Source organism: Puma concolor, chromosome A3 (assembly GCF_028749965.1).
Source record: "Puma concolor isolate L17-30 chromosome A3, mPumCon1.1.hap2, whole genome shotgun sequence".
NCBI classification, from domain to species: Eukaryota; Metazoa; Chordata; class Mammalia; order Carnivora; family Felidae; genus Puma; species Puma concolor.
This window is the reverse complement of record NC_141669.1, coordinates 60,260,694-60,284,471: the sequence shown is the minus strand read 5'-3', so window position 1 is coordinate 60,284,471 and position 23,778 is coordinate 60,260,694. Positions and strand designations below refer to the sequence as shown.

Genomic DNA, 23,778 nt, shown 5'->3' with positions numbered 1-23,778 from the left:
CTGCTTCAGTGTGTCTGTCTGTCTGTCTGTCTCTCTCTCTCTCTCTCAAAAATAAATAAAAACGTTAAAAATATTTTAAAAATATCAATTCAATAACCTAACTTTACAACTTAAGGAACTAGAAAAAGAAAAAATTAAACCCAAAGCTGGCAGAGGAAGGAAATAATAAAAATTATAGCAAAGACAAATGAAATAAAGAATAGAAAAACAATAGAACAAATAGTGCTAGAGCAAGTAGACATCCATATGCAAAAATATGAATATAGACATAGATGTTATATCCATCACAAAAATTAATTCTAAATGATTCATAGACCTAAATATAAAATGCAAAACTGTAAAATTCCTAGAAGATACATAGAAGAAAATGTAGGTGTGTCCTTGGGTATGGTGATGCCTTTTTAAGATACACACCATGAGCATGATCCATGAAAGAAATAATTGATAATCTGGATTTCATTAAAAGTATGAACTTCTGCTTTTCAGAAAGTAATATGGAGAGAATGGAAAGACAAGCAACAAATGGAGAAAATATTTGCAAAAGACACATCTGATTAAAACTGTTATCTAAAAGATACAAAGAACTATTAGAACTCCACAATAAGAAAACAAATAACCCTTATTTAAAGATGCGCCAATGACCTTACAGACACTTCTTCAAAGAACATTTACAGATTTCAAATAAGCATATTAAAAGATGCTCCATATCACATGTCATCAGGGAAATGCAAACTGAAACAATGAGATACCACTATACACTTATTAGAATGGCCCAAATTTGGAACACTGACAACACCCAATCCTGACAAGGATGTGGGACACAAGAACTCTTAATTCATTGCTGGTGGTAATGCAAGATGGTATAAAGCTACTTTAGAAGACAGTTTGGCTATTTCTTAAAAATGTAAACAGTCTTACCATATGTTCCAGGAGTTGTACCTCGTGGTATTTATCCAAAAGAGTAGAAGACATATCCACACAAAAACCTGCACATGGATTATTATAGCAGCTTATTCATAATTGCTAAAACTTGGAGCAACCCAAATCTCCTTCAGTAGGTGAATGGTAAATAAACTGTGGTACCTGGATAACAGGTTATTATTAAACATTAGAATGAAATGAGCTATCAAGACATGGAAAGACATGGAGGAACCTTAGTGCTTATTATTAAGTGAAGAAAGCCACTCAGAAAAGGCTGCATACTGTGTGGGCCCAACTATATGACATGTTAGAAAAGGCAAAACTGTGGAGACAGTAAAAAGCTCAGTGGTTGCCAGGACCTGGGTGTAGAGGAAATATGACTAGGTAGAGCACAGAGGAGCAAAAATATTCTGTACGATATTACAATGATGGATATATGTCATTATGCATTTGTCCAAATTGATAGAATGTACAACACCAAATGTGAACCCTAAGATAAACTGTGGAAGTGGGAAGATGTTGGCCAAAGGGTATAAAGTTTTATGTAGTGTGAATAAGACCTAGTGATCTAATGTACAAGAAGGTGGCTATAATTAAGAATATTGTATACTTGAAAATTGCGAAGAGAATAGATCTTAAGTGTTTTCACCACACATAAAGGAGTGGTAACTGTGTGAGATGATGAATAACATTATTGATAAAAAATGTACCATTATGATGAGTGATATTGATAATGGAAGAGGCTATGCATGTGTGGAGGCAGGGCATATATGAGAAATCTCTGTACTTTCCTCTGCATTTTTTGTAAAACTAACACTCCTAAAAGAATACGTCTTTGAAAAAAGATAGAGGTAACTGTTGAAACCAAAAGTTCTTGCAAAGATCAACAAAATTAACAAACCTTTAGACAGATGGACAGAGACAAAAAGAGAGAAGAGTCACATTACTATAATCAAAAATGAAAGTGAGGACGTTATTAGAAATTCTACAGAAATAGAAAGAATTATAAGACAATACTAGGAACAGCTGTATACCCACAAATTGGATAACCTATATGAAATGCATAAATTCCTAGAAACAAAACCTACCATTACCGACTCATGAAGAAACACAAATCTGATACACACCTGTGACTTGTAAGGACCTTGAGTTAGTCATCAAAATATCCCAACAGCTCTGGACCTGGTGACTTCACTGGTGAATTCAACCAAACATTTAAAGAAGAAAAAACACAAATCATCCCCAAAATTAAAGAGGGGGGAACACATCCTAACTCATTCTGTAAGGCCAGCATTGCCTTGATAACAAAGCCCAAGACACTACAAGAAAAGGAAACTACTGACCAGTATTTCTTATAAACATTGATGCACAAATCCTCAACAACATACTAGCAAACTGAATTCAGCAGCATACTAAAAGAATTGTGACCAAGAGGAATTTATTCCTGGAATGCAAGGGTGGTTCAACATATGAAAATCAGTCAACACCTCATTAAGGTAAAGGATAGAAACTGCATGATTATCTCAATAAATGTAGAAAAAGTAAATAATAACATTCAATACATTTTCATGATAAAAAAACAACAACAAAGTAGGAATACATGGGAGCTATCTCAAGATAATAAAAGCCATATATGAAAAACTCACAGTTAATATCATACTCAGTGATGAAAGATTAAAAGCTTTTACTCTAATATCAGGAACAAAGCAAGGTTGCTTACTGTCTCCACTTCTATTCAGTGTAACACTGGAAGTCCTAGTTGGAGCAGTTAGGCAAGAAAAAGAAACAAAAGCCATCAAAATTAGAATGGAAGAAGTAAAACTATTCCTCTGCATAGATGATTATGATCTTATATATAGAAAACCTCAAAAGATTCCACACAAAAAATATTGCTAGAATAGATGGTTCAGCAAAGGTTACAGAGTCTTCACAAAAATAAGTTGCGTTGTATCTCTAACAATGAACAGTATGAAAAGGAAGTTAAGAAAACAATTCCATTTACAGTCATATCAAAAGGATAAAATACTTAGGGATTAACTAAGGAAGTGAAAGACTTGTGAACTGAAAAGTAGGAAACAATGATGAAATAAAGAAGACACGAATAAATGGCTATGTTTAACAGATATCTATGGATTGGAAGACTTAATATTGTTAAGATGTCAATACCACCCAAAGTGACCTATAGATTTAATGCAATCCCCAATAAAATCCTAAAAAAGCAAAAATAGAAAAATCCATTCTAGGGGCGCCTGGGTGGCTCAGTCAGTTAAGCGTCTGACTTCGGCTCAGGTCATGATCTCGTGGTCCATGAGTTCGAGCCCCGCGTCGGGCTCTGTGCTGACAGCTCAGAGCCTGGAGCCTGTTTCAGATTCTGTGTCTCCTTCTCTCTCTGACCCTCCCCCATTCATGCTCTGTCTCTCTCTGTCTCAAAAATAAATAAACGTTAAAAAATTTAAAAGAAAAGAAAAGAAAAGAAAAATCCATTCTAAACTTCATATGGAATCTTAGGGTATCCCAAATAGCCAAACAATCTTGAAAAAGAACAGTTTTGGAGGGCTCACCTTCCTGATTTCAAACTTACTACAAAGCTACAGTGATCAAAACAATGTGGTCCTGACATAAAGACAGACATATAGGGCAATAGAATAGAAAGCTCAGATATAAACCCTTGCATATATGGTCAAATGGTTTTCAAGAAGGGTGCCAAGTCCATTCAGTGGGGACAGTACAGTCTTTTCAACAAATGGTTCTGGGAAAACTGGATATCTACTTGCAAAAGAATGGAATTGGGTCCTTACCTAGCACCTTGTACAAAATTGATTCAAAATGGATCAAAAACCTGAATGTATGAAAACTATAAAACTCTTATACGAGAATATAGGGCAGAAGCTTCACAAGTTTGGATTTGAGAATGAATTCTTGGATGTAAGACCCAAGGTACAAGTAACCAAAAAAATATAGACAAATGGACTTCATGAAAATTTAAAACTTATATTCATGAAAGGACACAATCAACAGAGTAAAAGGCAACCTGCATAATATGAGAAGATATTTCCAAGTTATATGTCTAATGAAGAACTAATATTCAGAGTATAGAGAGAACTCCTAACAATCCAAAAAGCAAATGAACAAAGAACTTGAATAGACATTTCACCAAAGAAAATATATGAATGGCCAATAAGCATGTGAAAAGATGCTGAAAATCCCTAGTCATTAGAGAAATGTAAATCAAAATCACAGTGAGATACCACTTCACATTCATTAGGGTGACTACTATCAAAGGAAAAACAGAAAGGAAAGGAAGGAAAAGGAAATAACAAGTGTTGGTGAGGATGTGGAGAAATTGAGACTCTTGTGCACCACTGGTGGGAATATAAAATGGTTCAGCCACTATGGAAAACACTATAGATGTTCCTCACAACATTTAAAATAGAATTACCATATGATCCAGCAATTTCACTTCTGGATGTATATCTAAAAGACTTGAAAGCAGGATCTTAAAGAGATATTTGTATAGTTACATTTATAGTCAGCATTATTCACAGTAGCTGAAACATGGAAGCAGCCCATGTGTCCATCAACAGATGAATGGATAAACAAAATGTAGTATGTGTGTATATATATATATATATATATATATATATATATATATATATATATACACACACACAGTGGAATATTGTTTAGCTTTAAAAAGGAAGGAAATTCTGACATAAGCTATAACATCAGTGAATCCTGAGGATATTATGCTAAGTGAAATAAGCCAGTCACAAAATGATAAATACATGTGATTACACTTACATAAGGTATCTTATGTAACAACAGTTCTATCATACAGAAAGTAGAATTGTTGCCGGAGGCTGTGGGAAAGCAGAAATGGGAAATTACTGTTCAATGGGTATAGAGTTTCAGTTTTGCAAGATATGTGTTCTGGAGATGGACAGTCATGATGGTTGCACAACAATAGGGAATGTACTTAATACCACTGAACTGTGCATTTAAAAATGGTTAAGATGGGGCTCCTGGGTGGCTCATTTGGTTAAGCATCCAACTTCAGCTTAGGTCATGATCTCATGGTTCATGAGTTCAAGCCCTGTGTCAGGCTCTGTGCTGACCATGTGGAGCCTGCTATGAATCCTCCGTCTCCCTTTCTTTCTGCCCCTTCCCCACTTTCTCTCTCTCTCAAAAATAAACATTCTTAAAAATGTATAAAACTGGTTAAGATGGTACATACTAAATTATGTGTACTTTACTATAATAAAAATGTTTTAAGTTATTCAGGGCCCCAAAGAATTTTTATGTGAGCTATACCTATTGATACTTATAATATTAGAAATTAAAAATGAGAAAATTAAAAAGTATATTAATTCATTTAAAATAATAATAGGGTGTATAGGTGTCTCAGTTGGTTAAGCGTCCCACTCTTGATTTCAGCTCAGGTCATGATCTCATGGTCGTGAGATTGACCCCTGTGTCAGGCTCGGTGCTGGGCATGGAGCCTGATTGAGATTCTCTTGTTTCCTCTCCCTCTGCCCTTCCCTCTCTCACATGCATGCTCTCTCATGTACACTTTCTCAAATAAAATAAAAATAATAATTACATACATAAATAACATTTTTTTGGAAAGATGACTATATTTTCCAAAACAAAAACAATTTAGTAAAAAGAATGAGATTTTTTCCACTTTTGCCACACTCTAATGACTGGCTTAGTAGAGATAGCTTCAGTATTTAATCTGTTGTAAATATGCTATTTGGTTGAAGTATATAAAGAAAATCTGACCTTGTTCACACTTACAGTTGGAAAAATAAAGATAATTTTAATAGACTTTATCAAATAATTATAGATTGTCTTCTTTGATACTACATGAAAACTCACAAGTGATAGTTTTTTTATTTGACATGCAGAATCTGAAATCATACCTTGGTTTATCTTGCATTTTCAAATGGATATTTTTTTGATGCATGGTTTTGTAATATTATGTGTTTTGTTCACTGGACAATATTGATTCCCCAAGTCCTGCAGATCTTCCAAATGTTGTCATATTTGATTACACATATAAGAAGACTAATATTTGTTAATATCACCACCAGTCTTTTCACACAAGTCCTTAAGGTCAACCTTCTCTCCCCTGCTATTGTATGTGGGCCTATTTCTACTGTCTCTATTGTATGTAATTATTAGATATATTTGGTCCTGGTCCTGAAATCCTATTTTATAATTATGCTTTCTTTTAAATTTTTTTTGCACTATATGAGTTCTGTTTTCCTTGTTTTATTTATAATTGATTCTTCTGGTAATTTGGGAAATTTGTTTATTAATTTATTGTTAGAACATCCCCATATATTGTAGTCAGGGTTCCATATGTCTCCTACTTCAGGCTGAAAAAGATTTACTTTTGTTTCTCATTATCCTTGTTACCTTTAGGTGATTTTCAGATTGCATGGGGAAACCACCGTCTTTACTTAATTTTAAACCAGCAATTCCAATATTTTTCTTAAACATTTTTGCTGTGAAACAGAAATGTATATAAAATATATACAAAAAAGTGCATAAAACATATATGCAACTTAAGAAAATTATTTTAGGGGCGCCTGGGTGGCTCAGTCAGTTAAGCGTCCGCCTTCGGCTCAGGTCATGATCTCGCGGTCCGTGCGTTCGAGCCCCGCGTCGGGCTCTGTGCTGACGGCTCAGAGCCTGGAGCCTGCTTCAGATTCTGTGTCTCCCTCTCTCTCTGACCCTCCCCTGTTCATGCTCTGTCTCTGTCTCAAAAATAAATAAACATTAAAGAAATTTAAAAAAAAATTATTTTAAGTGAACATCTATGTAAACACCAAAAGAATTAGATCTTTGAAATCACTCCAGAAATTTTAAGTACAAATCCTTAAATAATATAATGTTAGGTTTGACTGGTTTTTCATTTTATATAAATGGAATCACCTGATATATATATATATATATATATATATATATATATATATATATATATATGATTTTGTACCTGTTTTCTTTTGTCAGTAGTATATTTTAGGATTAAATGTTTTCTGTACTTCTCTCAATCTCTCTCCTCTCCCTCCCTTCTTTCTGTCTGTCTGTCTCTGTGTGTGTGTGTGTGTGTGTGTGTGTGTGTGTGTGTGTGGTGTTATTTCACTATCTGAACAGATAACAATTTTAAGATCTATTTTATCGTTGTCACCAACAACATATATAATTCTAATATTAGAATTATTTTCACATATGGGAAATTGTAAACAGTGCTGCTGTGACAGTGCAAAAATGCTGTGAACATTTTTGAACATGTATTCTATCTTGTATAACCATGAGTTTCTGTAGGTTATAAACCTAGGATTGCTGGGTCATAGCATATGCACATCTTCAGATTTATCATAATAGATGATGCCAGAGTTTTCCCGTGAGCTCTGTATAAGTTCCCTTTGCTCCACATTCTTGTCAACACTTGATATTTTTAATTTCATTAAAATATTTATTTCCTTTTAATTAAAAGACTTTTTAACTTTAGCCTTCCTGGGAGGGAAGTCTGTAGTAGTGTCTTTTGCAGTTCTCTTAATAATGTGATAGAGCAGATTTTCATTCTGATTATAAGCCCTTTGTGTATGGGTATGTATAAAATAACTTGGCACTAGGTTACTTAGCTTTATAGAAGGCAAGGAAATGCATCATGTTAGCATTATAGCATCAGGTATGCAGTGCCATAGTTCAACTCCCCATGAATTGTTCAGTTGCAAGATAGGTAAGTGTGGACCACTCTGGTTTATAAGATACATACTCTTGTACACCTGTATGTTTAACCATTAGATCCCTCAAGGGACACATTTAAGTGCCAGAATCACTGTAAGCACAAGGAAGCTGTGGCCTTTATTTTTCAATAGGCATTTATAGTTTATTGATAGGCTTCCAAGTGTAGATGCAGTTCACCAAGCCGGGGTCATTTTTACAATAAGTAATGTTGCCTGGTAACAAACTTGACCTTTCACGTTGATGTTCATCCAATATATTTCTGTGGGAACATTGCTGGAAGGTAAACTCGAGGTCATTTCCTCATAAAGGTCTTAGGTCTTTTGGTTAACCCTTTCTCCCTGGAAATAATTGGTGTCTTTATAAATTGTGTCTTCTAATCCATGGATATGGTATATTTCTTTATCTCTTTAAGATTCCTGTATTTTCTCACAATAAAGCTTGATAGTTTTTTAGTTACACTCATGCACATTATTTGTAGATTTATTCCTTAGTAATTTTTTTATGCCACTGTGAATGGTCTTAAAATTTTTAATTTCTAACTGCTTTTGTTGGTGTATAGGAATGCAGTTAGTTTTGTACATTGTTTTTTGTACAGAGCAACCTCCTTAAATTCTCATATTCATCCTAATAAATTATCTATAGGTTCTTTTGGATTTTCTATGTACTTAATTATATTATTTGCAAATAATGTCACTTTTACCATTTTGATTCTTTTCCAATATTTACAACATTATATCTTTTTCTGGCCTTAAAACTAGCTAAGACCTCCAAAACAGTGGTAAATAAAAGTGGTGGTAGATCCCCACTCTCAAAGGAAAAATCTTAAATATTGCATCATTGAGATAGTTGCTGAAGATTCTACAAGTTAAAGAATCTTGTTACTATCAATTTGCTAGGACTATTTTATAGAATATAAATGGACATTACATTTTGTTAAATGTTTTTCTGTATCTATTTAGATGATTATATCTACACAGTTTCCCCTATCATCTGTTAATTTGGCAAGTTACCTCAATAGATTTGCTAATGTTAAGTCAAATGTGCATTCCTTGGTTCATTGTCCAGTTTGTTCGATTTATAAATTGCTAGGTTCAACATGCTAATATTTTTATTAACACTTTTGCCTCTATATTCATGACAGGTTTTCCTGTAATTTTGTCTTTTTCTATTGAGTTTTGGTATCAGGGTTTGCTAGGATCATGAAATGAGTTGGAGAATAAACTCATTTTTCCTATTCTCTGGAAGAATAAGTGTAATGTTGGACATATTTCTTCCTTGAATGTTTGGTGGAACTTATCAATAAAACCACCTGAAATTTTGTTTATAGGAAGGATTTCAATTACAAATTCAGTTTCTTCAATAGCAACAAGAACTATCCAGGCTTTCTGTCTCTTCTAGCTATACTTTTCTAGGAATTTGCTTTCTTCTTTTTTTTTTTTTTTTTTTTTTTCTTGTTCAGTCATATCAGAGGTTTGATTTTGTCATTTCAAAGAAGCAACTTTTGGCTTTGTTGATCCTTTGTATTGTATGCGTATTTCCAATTTCACTATTTTTTGTTCCCATTCTATTTTATTTTTTATACTTTTGAGGGTTAAGGGGTGCGTATTGCTATTTGGGAGTCTACCAAAAGTGCAGCTCTGCCCCTCAGTTCACTCTTCCAGAGAAACCATTACAAAAGCAGCTGTGAGAGCTTTGCTCACTCTCCAGTTACCTAGTCTGTCCAAGATCTTGATTTGAGGATAGTTGTTTGATGTATCTTAGAATGTTTTCTAACATTTTGTTCAGCTTTTTAAAAATTGTGTTCAGGGTCGCCTGGATGGCTCAGTTGGTTAAGGGTCCAATTCTTGATTTCAACTCAGGTCATGATTTCACCATTCTTGAGTTTGAGGCCCACGTCAGGCTCTTGGTTGACAGCTCAAGAGCCTACTTGAGATTCTCTGTCTCCCTCTCTCTCTGCCCTTCCCCCACTCACACTCTTGCTCTCTGTCTCAAAAATAAATAAATAAACTTAAAAAAAAAACAAAACAGTTGGGGCACCTGGGTGGCTCAGTCAGTTGGGCGTCCGACTTCGGCCCAGGTCATGATCTCATAGTTTGTGAGTTCGAGCCCCGCATCAGGGTCTGTGCTGACAGCTTGGAGCCTGGAGCCTGCTTCGGATTCTGTGTCTCCCTCTCTCTCTGCCCCTCCCCAGCTCATGCTCACACTGTCAAAAATAAATAAACTAAAAAAAAACAAAAACCAGCAACCAAAAATTGTGTTCAGATGGTAGTCCTTTAATATAAGCACAAGTTCCTCCCAATATTAATTTAATTACAGCATAATCTTTCAGATTGTCTAGGAGTAAAATAATACCTCAGTTTCTCTATGAGAATAAAATGAAGTTATTTAAATGAAACACTTTGAAGAAGAATTAACGGTGCAAATACAAGTGTTATTGTTCTCACCACTGCTTTTATTTTGTGCTCCCCAAATTGTAAGGTTTATCCACAGTTTCATCAATTGTTTTTGAAAATTTGTAATAATTGGGGGAAGACTCCCAGAATCAGCAATAGGGAGACAAAAATGTCCTACAATTTTAGCAATAGTAGTATATATTTCACTGCTGTGGACTGACAGTTCTACTTCTAGTTCTACTTCTAGTTCTACTTCTAATCAATACTCTAAAATCCAAAGAGGGGCGGGCGCCTGGGTGGCTCAGTCGGTTGAGTGTCCGACTTCAGCTTAAGTCATGATCTCACGGTCTGTGGGTTCCAGCGCAGCATCAGGCTCTGTGCAGACAGCTCAGAGCCTAGAGCCTGCTTCGGATTCTGTGTCTCCTTCTCTCTCTGCCTCTCCCTTGCTCGTGCTCGCTCGCTCTCTCTCTCTCTCAAAAATAAGCAAACATAATTTTTTTTTAATTTTTTTTAATGATTTTTAATTTTTGAGGTGGAGACAGAGCGCAAGTGGGGGAGAGGCAGAGAGCGAGGGAGACACAGAATCTGAAACAGGCTCTGAGCTGTCAGCACCAAGCCGGATGCGGGGCTCGAACCCACAAACCGCGAGATCATGACCTGAGCCGAAGTCGGATGCTTAACCAAGTGAGCCACCCAGGCGCCCCAACATAAAAAAAATTTTTTTTTTAAATAAGTAAATAAAATCCAAACAATGGACAAAGGGTTTTATCAACTAAGTACTCCTAAAGCTTAAAATTTTTGGATCAATTGCCTTTTTAGAATCAATTAACTTAATATACACTGGGCAGTCAGTCACTAAGCTCTGAAAAAGGTAAGAAGTAAACTAAGGCAACTACTAGTCTCAAGAAACTTACAGTTTCTGCTGAGGTCCTAAAGCTGCATTATCTTGAAATGTGAAATGCATGTTGGATAAGAGCACAGGCTCTGGAGTGGGAACACCTTGGTATAGATCCTAACTCCTTTACTTTTTAGCTGTGTGACTTAAGTTTCCTCAACTGAAATTGGGAATAATAGCACTTAACTCAAAGGAGTTGTGAAGATTAAGTGAGCTAATCCATGTAAAGGTTTTAACATTGCCTGTGGGACATAGTAAATGCTCAGAATATACTGTATGGATTAATGAAAAATTAAGTCTTTTTGTAGAGGGAAGAAATAACATATTGTAAGAAAAATTCTATATGAGAGTCAAAGGAATATTGAAAATTCCTGCTGACTGGAGTTGGAGAGATTTCATGTGCAATAATCTTTTTTAAAAAAAAACATTTTTAAAGTTTACTTATTTATTTTGAGAGTGAGGGAAAGCACAAGCCAGGGAGGGGCAGAGAAAGAGGGAGAGAGAGAATCCCAAGCAGGCTCCGCACTGTCAGCACAGAGCCTGACGTGGGGCTTGAACTCACGAACTGGGAGATCATGACCTGAGCCAAAATTAAGAGTCAGACACTTAACTGACTGAGCCACCCTGGTGCCCCTTTTGTGCGATAATCTTGAAGGTAAAGTGGAATTGTAGCAGTTGTACTTGAGACAGAAGATACTCCAAAGTGAGGTGACAATCTGTGTGATCAAAGACAGGAAGTAGGGGAGCTGGGACTAGGGAGGAGAGCATAGTGATTCTAGAGAATAGTTAATCATCCTGGAGAGTAGATACATTGAAAGAGATTTGGGATTCACTTCTCAAAAGTATTTTGATGTCATTTTGTGTGTTTAACAGTCATTAGATACTTTGACCTGTGCTTTAAGAAGTTTGTTGCTATGGCAATGAATCAGATAAAGGGGAATTTTGAAAGACAGAAGACCTATTAGCAAGATTTTGCAATAGCTAGACAAAAGAAGATAGGTTATAGCAATAGGATCAAAATTTCCCATGAATTAACTTATATTAATAAGGGATGATAGGAGAAGGAAGATGTCAAAGCTGATTCTGAGATTAAAAGTCTAGATAATTGGGACAATAGCAGTATCATTTGTAAACATAATGAAAACGAAGCAGGTTGTAAGGAAAGATTATAATTATGGTTTTGAACATATTGAGTTTGAATTTTATATGGCAGGAAGGACGGCCAGCTGGAAATGTCAACTTGAGATAGTTTGAACTATAAATGTATATTTGGGAATCATCTGCATGGAAGTGATAGTTGAAATCCTGGGAGTGAATCAGCTCAAAGTGTGGAAAGAGAAAAAACTATTTAGAGCAATACCTAGAGGAATATATATGTGCTTGTATCAGTGGAAGAAGAGGAAAGAGCAAAGAGAAAGCAACTATAGTGAGAGGGGTAGAGCAGAAAAAATGGAATTGAAATTTCTTACAGCTATTAAAATTTAGGAAATTTTGTAACAAGTTATTTGACTAGGTTTTCTGAAAGCAATCCTCTTGCCATTGATAGCAAGAGTAACTAGGTGGCCTTATTATCTTTAATATGTAAAATGCTATGTTAACAGAAACAATGCATTAAAATTATCTATACTAGAACACAGAACTATTAAGTGAAACAACGGTTTCAAGTCCTATTTCCTCTCCACGGTAATGTCTTCAAATTGGCTCTATAATCATGATGATTGGCATCTATTTGTAGTTCTTAGTTAAGCTGAGATTGGTACCATTGCATCCATATAGTAGCTTGATTTAGAGAGAAATGGAAGGATCACCTAATGAAGCAGATCAGTTCTTCAAAATCAGTCAGATTCTGATTAATCTGATCATAAAGTTATAAGAATGGCTTTTAGAAATCTCCTCTCTTGTACATAACAAATATAACTGTAATATCTGTGGTTTACTTTCCCAGTATGTTAAATAAAGATGTCTTCTCATACATCTGGTCACTGCATAAATAAAGAACTTTTAAAAAGAGTTGTTCCAGCATCTGATAGTTTGGTTCTACCATTAATGGCCAGATTTTGGTGTTTTCCTTTCTTTGGAAAGCATTAAATTAAAGTCAATCAGAGCTGCTTTTTTCACCAAACTCATAAAAGTAGATACATTGCCAAGAATTCCAAGTGCTCCATTTTGTACATAAAGTATCAAGATTATCTCCCAGCTAAAGCTTTGTTTGCAAAAATATTTTTCACTAATCTTGAAGAATTCATGGCCTTTTAAGTTTCCAAAAGACCCTCAAAAATAGGAATTCAAGTGCTGATAATGTATTGGTAGTAGTAATAATAGTTGTAATTAACATTTATGGAGTTGTTTCTATGTGCCATACATTTTGCCAAGTGTTTTGCCTGCATCTGTTTATTTAGCAGCATTTATTGAGTGCCTGCTGACTCTTAGGATAAGTTAATGAAACAGACATAGACCCCTGTCTTCACAGACCTTATATTTAGTGAGAATGGACAAAGTAATAAGCAGTAAGCATGACCAATAAGCATATTTTGGTAATAACCAAAATAAAGTATATGGACCATAGGATGGTAAGTACTATCGAAAAAACAGAGCAAGGTAAGGTAGTCAGGAGTGTGGGGTTGAGGTTGAATGATGGAGATGGGTTGCATTATTAAATAGGGTTGTCATAACAGGCATAATGAAAATGGTTGCATTGAAGTTAATCATGCAGATATCTGACAGGAGAACGTCCAGGCAAATGGAACAATCTGTACAAAGATGCAAAGGTGGACCATGTCTTGGATATCCAAGGAACAGAAAAGAGGTTGATATGGTTCAGAATAATCAAGGGAGAGAGTGGTAATGAACAATAATGGGTGGGAGGAGGGAGAGGCAGTCCTCTTACTATAATGATACTATGTACACTAGGTACCATTACAATCCCCATTTTGTAGATGAGGAAACAGAGACAGAGAAATAAATTAACCTGCCACATCAGGAGCCAGCTATAGCAAGAAACAAGAAATGACATTCATTCATATCCTGAAAGCTTTGAAATTATTTAACTGCTTATTTATTTGTAACCCTCTGCAAAATATTAGATGAAAGATCAGCCATTCTAAAGTGGATGATTTATTGTACAGTGCTTCTACTTCAGTTTTATTTCTCTGCAGCCAATATGACCAGTTATAGGGCTTGTAATTTCATCAAAGTTTCTTCAATTACATATGACTTCTTTTTCTTGGCAGTGCAGCAAGCATCTGTAAGATATGTTTAATTCAAGGGTTTTGTTGTGTTAGGGTAAATCCAAAGTTTAGCTTAGTTCTTCTAGCCTTTTCATATTGAGCCTTCTTAGAAACAAGGATATATTTATAATCATAATGACATTGTGTGTTTTCCCTAATTCTTACAGAAAGCCACTCTGGATTGTAACATAAGGATAATGACTTTTGTACATTACCTGTCTACGTGCTAATGATGATTGGAATGAATCATTGCAATGACATTTGCAGATTATCTGGCCCATGTACCTATTACTCAAGCTGTAATTGAATCAATGTCTTAGTAGTATAATTTGATACAGAAAAACATTTTAATAAAGACAATCCTTTAAATAATAGGAAATCTAAGAAAAAAATGTGTTTGTACCCAGTTCATTGATCCCCCTACCTCATCCATGGACCATTCTCCACTCTATTTCCAGGTTAAGTGACTAGAACTATTTGAAAATCACAGTGGAAAGTCACCATTAGATAAAAAGATATTTAATATTCATTTTTATACATGTCAAATTGACGTTATTAAAAGAACTATTATTTATTCTAAAGTAAATACTTTATTACATTAGGAATTCCATTTTTACCTACTTCTTCATAATAAGTAGAATTGAACCTAAATTTATTGAATTTTTTGGCTTGTGTATTTTTCCACATTTACTTTGTATAGGTGATTACTTAATGAACAGCCCTTTGTAAGGTTGCTTTATATAAGTATTTGTTAATATGGCAGTTAATAAAAATATAATAAAAATAAGAAATTATATCCTTGGTGTTTCTTAGTCTTTTCACAGGAGCAGTGAATGTATAATCTTAATTTGGAGTTGATGATTTTAATTTTTTGGCACTAACATGCTTTTGTCAAGTGGGGGCATCATTGGTCTTTCTTAAGTAAGCTTTGTAGCGAGAATGGTTTGCATGTTAAACTTAAGTGATATTAGGGGTAAATAATAATCCTCCTTTCACCTTATTTTAGAGGGCCCTATTTTATGTTTATCATCAGCACTCTTAACTGACAGCAAAATTTAAAGTCCAAGAGCCTATTGTAGTTTTCTTTATGGTTTTCAATTGTACCGGCCTTACAATTACTATCACAAAATGTTGTTGTTATTCAGTAAAAGAAAGTGACATGGTTTTAAGAATAATAAAAGTTTAGGATAAAAATCTTATGTAGTTTTTTTTTGTCATCATTGTTTTAAATATATAAACAAGGGAAAAACCAAGTATATGCTTAAGATTTAGCCACACACACACACACACACACACACACACACACACACACACCCCTAACTGACCTACAAAAGTAACTATCAGTGATAATTAGAAGATATTTTGAGCAAATCCAAATCACACACTGTTGTGTGCTGTTGCTACCAATATCTGACTGTTGCTAATAACTCAAAATCTGTTTTGCCATCATAAAATTTATATAAGAAATATGTTTGAGTATGATTACCATTGTGCTATCAAAAATATGATTACTGTATTAAAAAAAACTTAATAGGATCTTGGTCTTTCCACTGCTAACAATTTGTGCTACAGTTAGATTTCAAAATACATTATTTTTAATCTAGTCAAAAAGGAACTATATTTATCCATGATTGTATTTGAGGAAAATTTTTTAGGTTATAAGAGTTACACAGATATTCAGACTTAAGTATTTAAATACTTCAATATAATGTTTCCATCATTGTAGCTCTTGGCTTGTTCTTATGTATGAGTTTAAAATCTTGCATATCTACATCCTTGTCAGGCAAATGCCATAGGCTAAAACTGAAGATAATAACTTAAGATTCATGTCTCCTTCTTGGAGGTTTCATTTGTCTTGAATTGACATTTTTGAAGGACCTAAACTGACATCAAAGGGTTTAAATGATCTACTTAGGTCAATTAATGTTAATTTTCATCTTTCATTAAATTATTTTAAATGTTTTTCTCTTTTTCTTTTTTTCTAGCCAAGTCCTATACCAAGTCCTGTTTTGGGGCGAAAGCCAAATGCTAGTCAGTCATTGCTTGTATGGTGTAAAGAAGTTACAAAAAACTACCGGGGAGTGAAAATCACCAATTTTACTACATCATGGAGAAACGGTTTATCTTTTTGTGCAATATTACACCACTTTAGACCAGATTTAATGTAAGTAGAACATTTTCCATTCCCTGTAAATTGTTTTGTAAATAATAGTTTCTTTAAAAACCTAAATAACTTCTCTTTTTTTAAGTTTATTTATTTATGCTTTTGTGTGCCCATGTGCACAGAGAGGGAGAGGGAGAATCCCAAGCAGGCTCCGCAATGTCAGTGCAGAACCCAATGTGGGGCCCAGACTCATGAACTGTGAGATCATGACCTGAGCTGAAATCAAGAGTTGGATGCTTGGGGTGCCTGGGTGGCTCAGTCAGTTGGGCGACCGACTTCGGCTCAGGTCATGATCTCACACTCCGTGAGTTCGAGCCCCGCATCGGGCTCTGTGCTGACAGCTCGGAGCCTGGAGCCTGTTTCAGATTCTGTGTCTCCCTCTCTCTCTGACCCTCCCCCGTTCATGCTCTGTCTCTCTATGTCTCAAAAATAAATAAATGTCAAATAAAAAAAAATTAAAAAAAAAAAAAAAGAGTTGGATGCTTAACCGACTCAGCCACCCAGGCACCCCAAACATAAATAATTTCATTAACGCATGTCCTGAAACAGTTGACTTTGTTTTCCTTATTACTCACACCTTTTGCTTTTTGAGAAAAGAAATGGTGCCAAAAAGAAAAGTTCTCCCTTCTTGATGCCTAAAACCTATCTTCTCTTAAAAAAAAAAAAAAGTTTTTTCTTCTTAATCTCATACAAATAACTGACTTTAAATTATTATGAGGGGCACCTGGGTGGCTCAGTCGGTTGAGTGTCCGACTTCGGCTCAGGTCATGATCTCATGGTTCATGGGTTTGAGCCCCACATCAGGCTCTGAGCTAACAGCTCAGAGCCTGAAGCCTGCTTCAGATTCTGTCTCCGGCTCTCTCTGTCCCTCCCCACTTGTGCTTTGTCTCTCTGTCTCTAAAATAAATAAACATTAAAAAAAATTTTTTTTTAATTATTATGAAAATTGTGTTACTGTTAAAATGAGATGAGACATATTAGCTCATAGCTCTTTGTACATTGACAACAAGGGATTACCTCATGGTAAATTTGGTTGTTAAGACGGGTCTCTGGTGCTCTGCCTTAACTTCTCTTTTAGATGGAAAGCTTCAGGCAATGAAACATGTAATCACTATATTCATTCATTCATTCATTCATTCATTTATTTATTTATTTATTTACTTACTTACTTACTTACTTACTTACTTACTTACTTACTTTTCCACACTATTAGTTTGGTTGATTGAACTGCTGTGAAATTGCTAGTTACTCTTTGGTATTATTGAATGTCAAATTTTTAGATTCAAGTTTCTTTTTAAGCAGCTGTTTTTATCAAATACTGTATGTACCTACGGTGCCTTTTTCTTCCCCAGTGACTACAAGTCTCTGAATCCTCAAGATATTAAAGAGAACAACAAAAAGGTAAGAATTGCCAAGGAAAAAAATACATAGTTTCCAGTTTGGCTCTTCTGCAGCTTTTATTGATTTAGGAAAAGTGAGGTTGTGTTGTAAGGTCATAACTGCAGCTCACAGAAAGAAGATAGTCTGCTTCTTGCAGTGCAAATTAGGATGCATAGTTTACTCTAGGTTGTCTTACCCTAGGTTGTCATGGCCTTTAAAGATCACAAGTGCCAGACTGGCATCAAATTTTAATATATGTATGGACTTCATTCACTGTTAAATATTTGTTAAGGCATACTGTTTTTATTCGAGATTTAGCTTTTAAAAAGTGCACTCAATGCTCTTGTACCATAAATGATTATGAGTTTAGAAAAATATGTTGGGAGGGAATGAGGGCAGGTATGCAAGAAAGCAAGCATATGTTCCTAGAAGCAAAAAGATATGAACATTGGGTTTTGGTTTTTATTTTTGTTTTTTTTCACTTTCTGGTAAGCTGTATAGTTTTTCCACATAATTAATTAGCATACTGAGGGCAGAGCTTCCTAATTACTGTGCAGGGGGATATTGATTCTTTTGGCCGTCAGGGTAGCTGTGTGGGGCTGAGTTGCCCAGAGGCTGCTGGGCTAGCTGACTGTGGTTGCAGGCTAACTTAACTATTTACCCCAGTGCACAGTACAATATTATAACATGTATGTGCACTGTGACATGAGAAAGGAGGGAAGAACTAACTCAACACACAGTAGGTACTCATTGTTTTTTATACTGAATTGAATTCTTCAGCTGAAAAGTTAATGAAATACATTGTTGTCTTAGAATAGGAGTTCTTAATGTGGGAGCTATGGACAGAATTCAGGGGGTTCTTGAACATGACTAGGGGGAAAATGTATTTTATTTTCTTAATTCTTTAAGTGAAATTTAGCATTTCCTTTCATTATGAATTTTGGCAACACACCACTTTAGCATTAGCCATGCCTAAGACTTTATCACCTTAAGAATCTCAGATATTTTGGTATCACCTTGCAGTTGCAGTTGTAATACCTTCACATATCTTTTAAGCTCATCACTTCTTCACAATTACAGTTGTTAATACATTCACCAGAAGTATACGTATTGCTGTTTCTCAAATTTAGTCTTACTAATATTTTTATGGTTTTATTTTTCATATAACTGGTTTCTTCTGTAATCCTATGTATTTTATAAACATACAGCATTATTCTGAAAAGGGTGTATTGCCAAAAGGATTCATAGGACAAAGTGATTAATAACCTCTGGTCTAAAGTTTTCAGTCTACTTTAAATTAAATAATTAAAACCACCAATGAGTGTTAAAAAGTCCATAAATGGAATCTTGATAGAAATTCAGTTAACAGATGAGAATTTAATTCAACAATTTTTTACTTTTATTGCCCTCTAAACCCAAAAATTTGTATTGTCATTAAAAAAACCTTTACAGGGGCGCCTGGGTGGCGCAGTCGGTTAAGCGTCCGACTTCAGCCAGGTCACGATCTCGCGGTTCGTGAGTTCGAGCCCCGCGTCGGGCTCTGGGCTGATGGCTCGGAGCCTGGAGCCTGTTTCGGATTCTGTGTCTCCCTCTCTCTCTGCCCCTCCCCCGTTCATGCTCTGTCTCTCTCTGTCCCAAAAATAAATAAAAAACGTTGAAAAAAAAAATTAAAAAAAAAAAACCTTTACAAATGCCTGATGATGGCCCTAGAGAAATACATTTTAAAACTGTTAGGTTTTTTAATTGAAATATGCCACCAAAAAAGGTAATCTTAAAATATCAGTGTGTTTTTCCTTATAGAAATCACATCTGTGGTAGGTATGCTACAGAGTAAGTCATTCTTGTGAATTATTTCTTTTATAATTTTGGAGAGCTTGTATGATAGTTCTATGCCTGCATTTTTTTGCATTTGAATAAAATACTAAGCTAATTTAAATGCAGATAAAAGCATAAAATAGAGCATTATTATTTTTGTAAAGTGAAGCTTTTAAATTAATGTTTGAAATTTTGAAAAGGAAACATTGTTGATTTTACCTGGCTATGTATTTTTAAGAGTATGGAGATTTGCCTTAAGGTTTAGGCCACACTTCTTTACATTATTTTTTCAGGAACTTAATAATGATGAGCATACCTTGGGTTTACATATTACTACATAGAGAAGAATATCCTATTACGTTTTTTCTCAATTAGATCTTCTAGGGTAGATAATCATGGCTTTTTGAAAGGATTTTAATTTAGATGGTCCTATTCATTGCACAATTGAATAAATAATTGTCATACAATCTTTGCTTTTCATCACTTTGCAACTTCCTACCTGGTATCTACATTGAGTATCAGCTGCTACCTGCAGATTTATTTCCGGCTTCACACAATTCTTCCCGATAACCTCATCTGCCCTTGATTGGACTTAAAGCAGCCTAAGAAACAATGCATGTGTCTTAAGTTCCATGCAGATGCATAACATAACTGGCAATGACTCCTCCTTACCAATTAAATAACATCTAGGAATGAATACGGCCATTTTCTTTGAAAGACCTCTTTTTTTTCGTCCTCACATAAACAGCTGAAAAGACAGGTGATTGACCACAGCAAAAGAGGTTAACCTAGGGGAAGATTCCTTTATAAAGTCTTGACCTCGCTTACAAGAAACCCAGTTTGTTTTTAAATGGTTTTTTTAGTGCAGTTAGTGTGCATAAAGTGAATTGCTACATAAAGCAAAACACCAGCAGGAGATTCCCCACAAGGAAGCTAATCATTTTCCCAGGTCTGTAAAAAGTACTGAATAAAAAAGGTATTTACCTGTGACATATGATCTTAACCAGTATGTCAGTGTTTTAGGTAATTGGGAAATGTTTACAATACTGCCTGTGGTGCTTTTCCTGATGGTCTGCAATTGATGTCTGTCAATCAAGTTGTCAAGACACATGAGGAGGAAAATGACTTTAATTTTCCTAAAACATGTAAAATAACAAACAGGCCTAAACATGCACACCAACTGAGCCATTCTCTTGAGTAAATATTTTGAGGTACCTATATTATGAAACATAGTGCTGTGAAAATTGAAGAGGTTTTAATATTGCAATTTATTTTTCATTTTCTTTCTTACTTATTCCACAACATTTATTAAACTCCAGGAAGACTTTGAGATGAGGATTAAATTCAAAGGTAGAAATGCTCTTTAACATGTAAGTGCAAAAGACTAATTCCTTCTAAATTGTTACATAATTTCTTAACCTTTATTTTAAGAAAAACTTTGAGTTATGATCCTACATCTAGGTTGTTACAAAGACCAGACATTTTATATTCCAAAGTGAGAGTGCAACTAGAGGGTCCTTACTTCTTCCAAGAGTATATCTGAACCTTTAGGCATATTTTTAATACTTCCTAGCAACACAGTGCTGTTTTCAAGGGTTAGTTCAGGATAGTAATAATTAATTGTAAATTGAGAAACAGCTTTGATTCTTCAAAACTAGAAAAACCTGATGTGCCACAGTCATTTTAAAGGCTAACAAAAATAATACAATGCAACCTCACATTCTCAACTAGGTTGTACTACTCAAAACATTTCATTCTTTCCAAAATGGATGAAGTGAAAATGCAATCACTCTTCTCATTATGAAAATCAGTCCTAATTGGGCATTTAAAAATGTTACTATGTTCTTAGGCTTAAATAGTACTTACTTGTATTTTATACGAGGTAATCTAGGATTTCATTCTTTGGGGATATCTAGCTCTACTTTTTCTTCACGAATCACTGCATTTATATGATCATGGTAAAGAGAGATTGATGGGAATGATAAAGCTCCAGATTGATTATTATTTCTTTATACCTTAGTTCCTTATAAAAAATTATTCTAAGGGTTTTTTTTTTTGTTTTAATTCTCATTTTTACTCATTTATTGGGGAACATTTCAATTGTTATTAATTAAGAAACTTCTTTTTTCTTGCATCTATCCCACCTTTACAAATTTTGGGCATGAAATTTTGTTATTTCATGTAGCACTAATGTTACTAATGTAATATACCCTCCAACAACAACAACAACAACAACAACAAAATTCTTTAAAAATTTGCTTTTTCTTATGGTAACTAAGCTTTATTTTTACAACTTTATTATTAAAGCATAATTGACATATAACATTACATTAGTTACAGGTAGATAACATAATGATTCAATATATTGTAAAATGATCACCACAGTATATCTAGTTAATATCTGTCCTTTTGCTGTTTTTAAAATGAGTGGATTGTTTGAACTATTCAATATATCTTTGTTTTTCCTTTCTTTAAAGGCATATGATGGATTTGCCAGCATAGGAATTTCCCGGTTGTTGGAACCTTCTGATATGGTTTTATTAGCAATTCCTGACAAACTGACTGTTATGACTTATCTTTATCAAATCAGGGCACATTTCAGTGGCCAAGAACTGAATGTTGTCCAGATAGAGGAGAACAGCAGTAAAAGCACATATAAAGTTGGAAACTATGAAACAGATACAAATAGTTCTGTTGATCAGGAAAAATTCTATGCAGAACTTAGTGATCTGAAACGGGAGCCTGAAATACAGCAGCCTACCAGCGGAGCAGTAGACTTCTTGTCGCAAGATGACTCTGTATTTGTAAATGATAGTGGGGTTGGAGAGTCAGAAAGTGAACATCAGACTCCTGACGATCATCTTAGTCCAAGCACATCCTCCCCTTACTGTCGCAGGACTAAAAGTGACACAGAACCCCAAAAGTCCCAGCAGAGCTCTGGAAGGACTTCAGGATCCGATGACCCTGGAATATGTTACAATACAGATTCAATCCACGCACAAGTTTTGTTAGGCAAGAAGAGACTCTTGAAAGCAGAGACTTTAGAATTAAGTGACTTATACGTTAGTGATAAGAAGAAGGATGTGTCTCCACCCTTTATTTGTGAGGAGACAGAGGAACAAAAGCTTCAGACTCTAGACATCAGTAATAACTTGGAGAAGGAAAAATTAGAGAATTCCAGACCCTTAGAATGCAGATCGGATCCTGAATCACCTATCAAAAAACCAAGTTTATCTCCCACTTCCAAACTTGGATACTCATACAACAGAGATGCAGACCTTACAAAGAAAAAACGTACTTCCCTAAGGCAGACAGAGTCTGATCCAGATGCTGATAGAACCACTTTCAATCATGCAGATCATTCCACAAAAACAGTCCAGGTAAGTGAGTTAGAATGATGATTACCTATATTTAGTAAATAATTATTCTATTTTTTTGTATTTACAGACCACTTTAAAATACTACAACTGAGTAAAGGTAGAGGTAATTTCCCATTATATAAAAACCCAAAATATACCTGAACTTCATTTAAAGTTTATGATATAATATTTTAAGCCTAGAAATAAATCCAAATTTGAAGATTGAAGGATAAAGAATATTACCTTTTCAAATCAAAATATTATTTATCTATAAAAACAGAACATTTCACTATAAGAATAAGTCAAAGATATTTCACTATTCCATTTATTAGGAATATCATTCTGAAAATATGTAATGCTAAGTTAAATATTTCCCATTTAAAGTATTTTCTTCAAATATTTTAGTTGCATTGTAATTGATATCTTCAGTCCCACTGTTACTTGTGGTTAAAAATTCCAGTAACATCCGAATTTCTCCCCATGAGGGGAATATGATGCAGATTTGACCTTACAATATTTACTGTATTTAATTGAATCTCTGGCACCATCAATTATAAGATATACCATTATTTTATGTACCAAAAAGAAAGGAAAACATTGCCAGAAAAACATGATAAATGGTTTTCTTATCACATAGAATTTTTATTTTATACCTATTGAATGAATTCTTTTAAACTTATTCAAGCATGGATTTTTTTCATCATATAACCCTCTTATGTATACATAAAAAAGAACTTAAGCAAAATAAATTGGTTAAGATATAACTGACTTAGAATTAGAATTTAGAATCCAACTCTTGTGAATCACTTTTTGATTTGGAGTTTTTGGTGTTCCTGTTTTGCCACACAGTATTATCCTCTGTGCC

General features: G+C 34.5%; 1 protein-coding gene across 11 annotated transcripts in view; it reads left to right on the top strand.

Moving 5' to 3' along the window:
* Positions 1 to 23,778, top strand: part of EHBP1 (EH domain binding protein 1) — a 375,689-nt gene that overhangs the window by 255,544 nt on the left and 96,367 nt on the right. For all 11 annotated transcript variants that reach the window (XM_086701008.1, XM_086701007.1, XM_086701009.1 and 8 more), the window contains 3 exons: positions 16,181 to 16,359; positions 17,712 to 17,760; positions 22,032 to 22,934. In XM_086701008.1, coding sequence (XP_086557134.1) covers positions 16,181 to 16,359; positions 17,712 to 17,760; positions 22,032 to 22,934 — 1,131 coding nt within the window. The remainder of the gene's footprint in view (positions 1 to 16,180; positions 16,360 to 17,711; positions 17,761 to 22,031; positions 22,935 to 23,778) is intronic.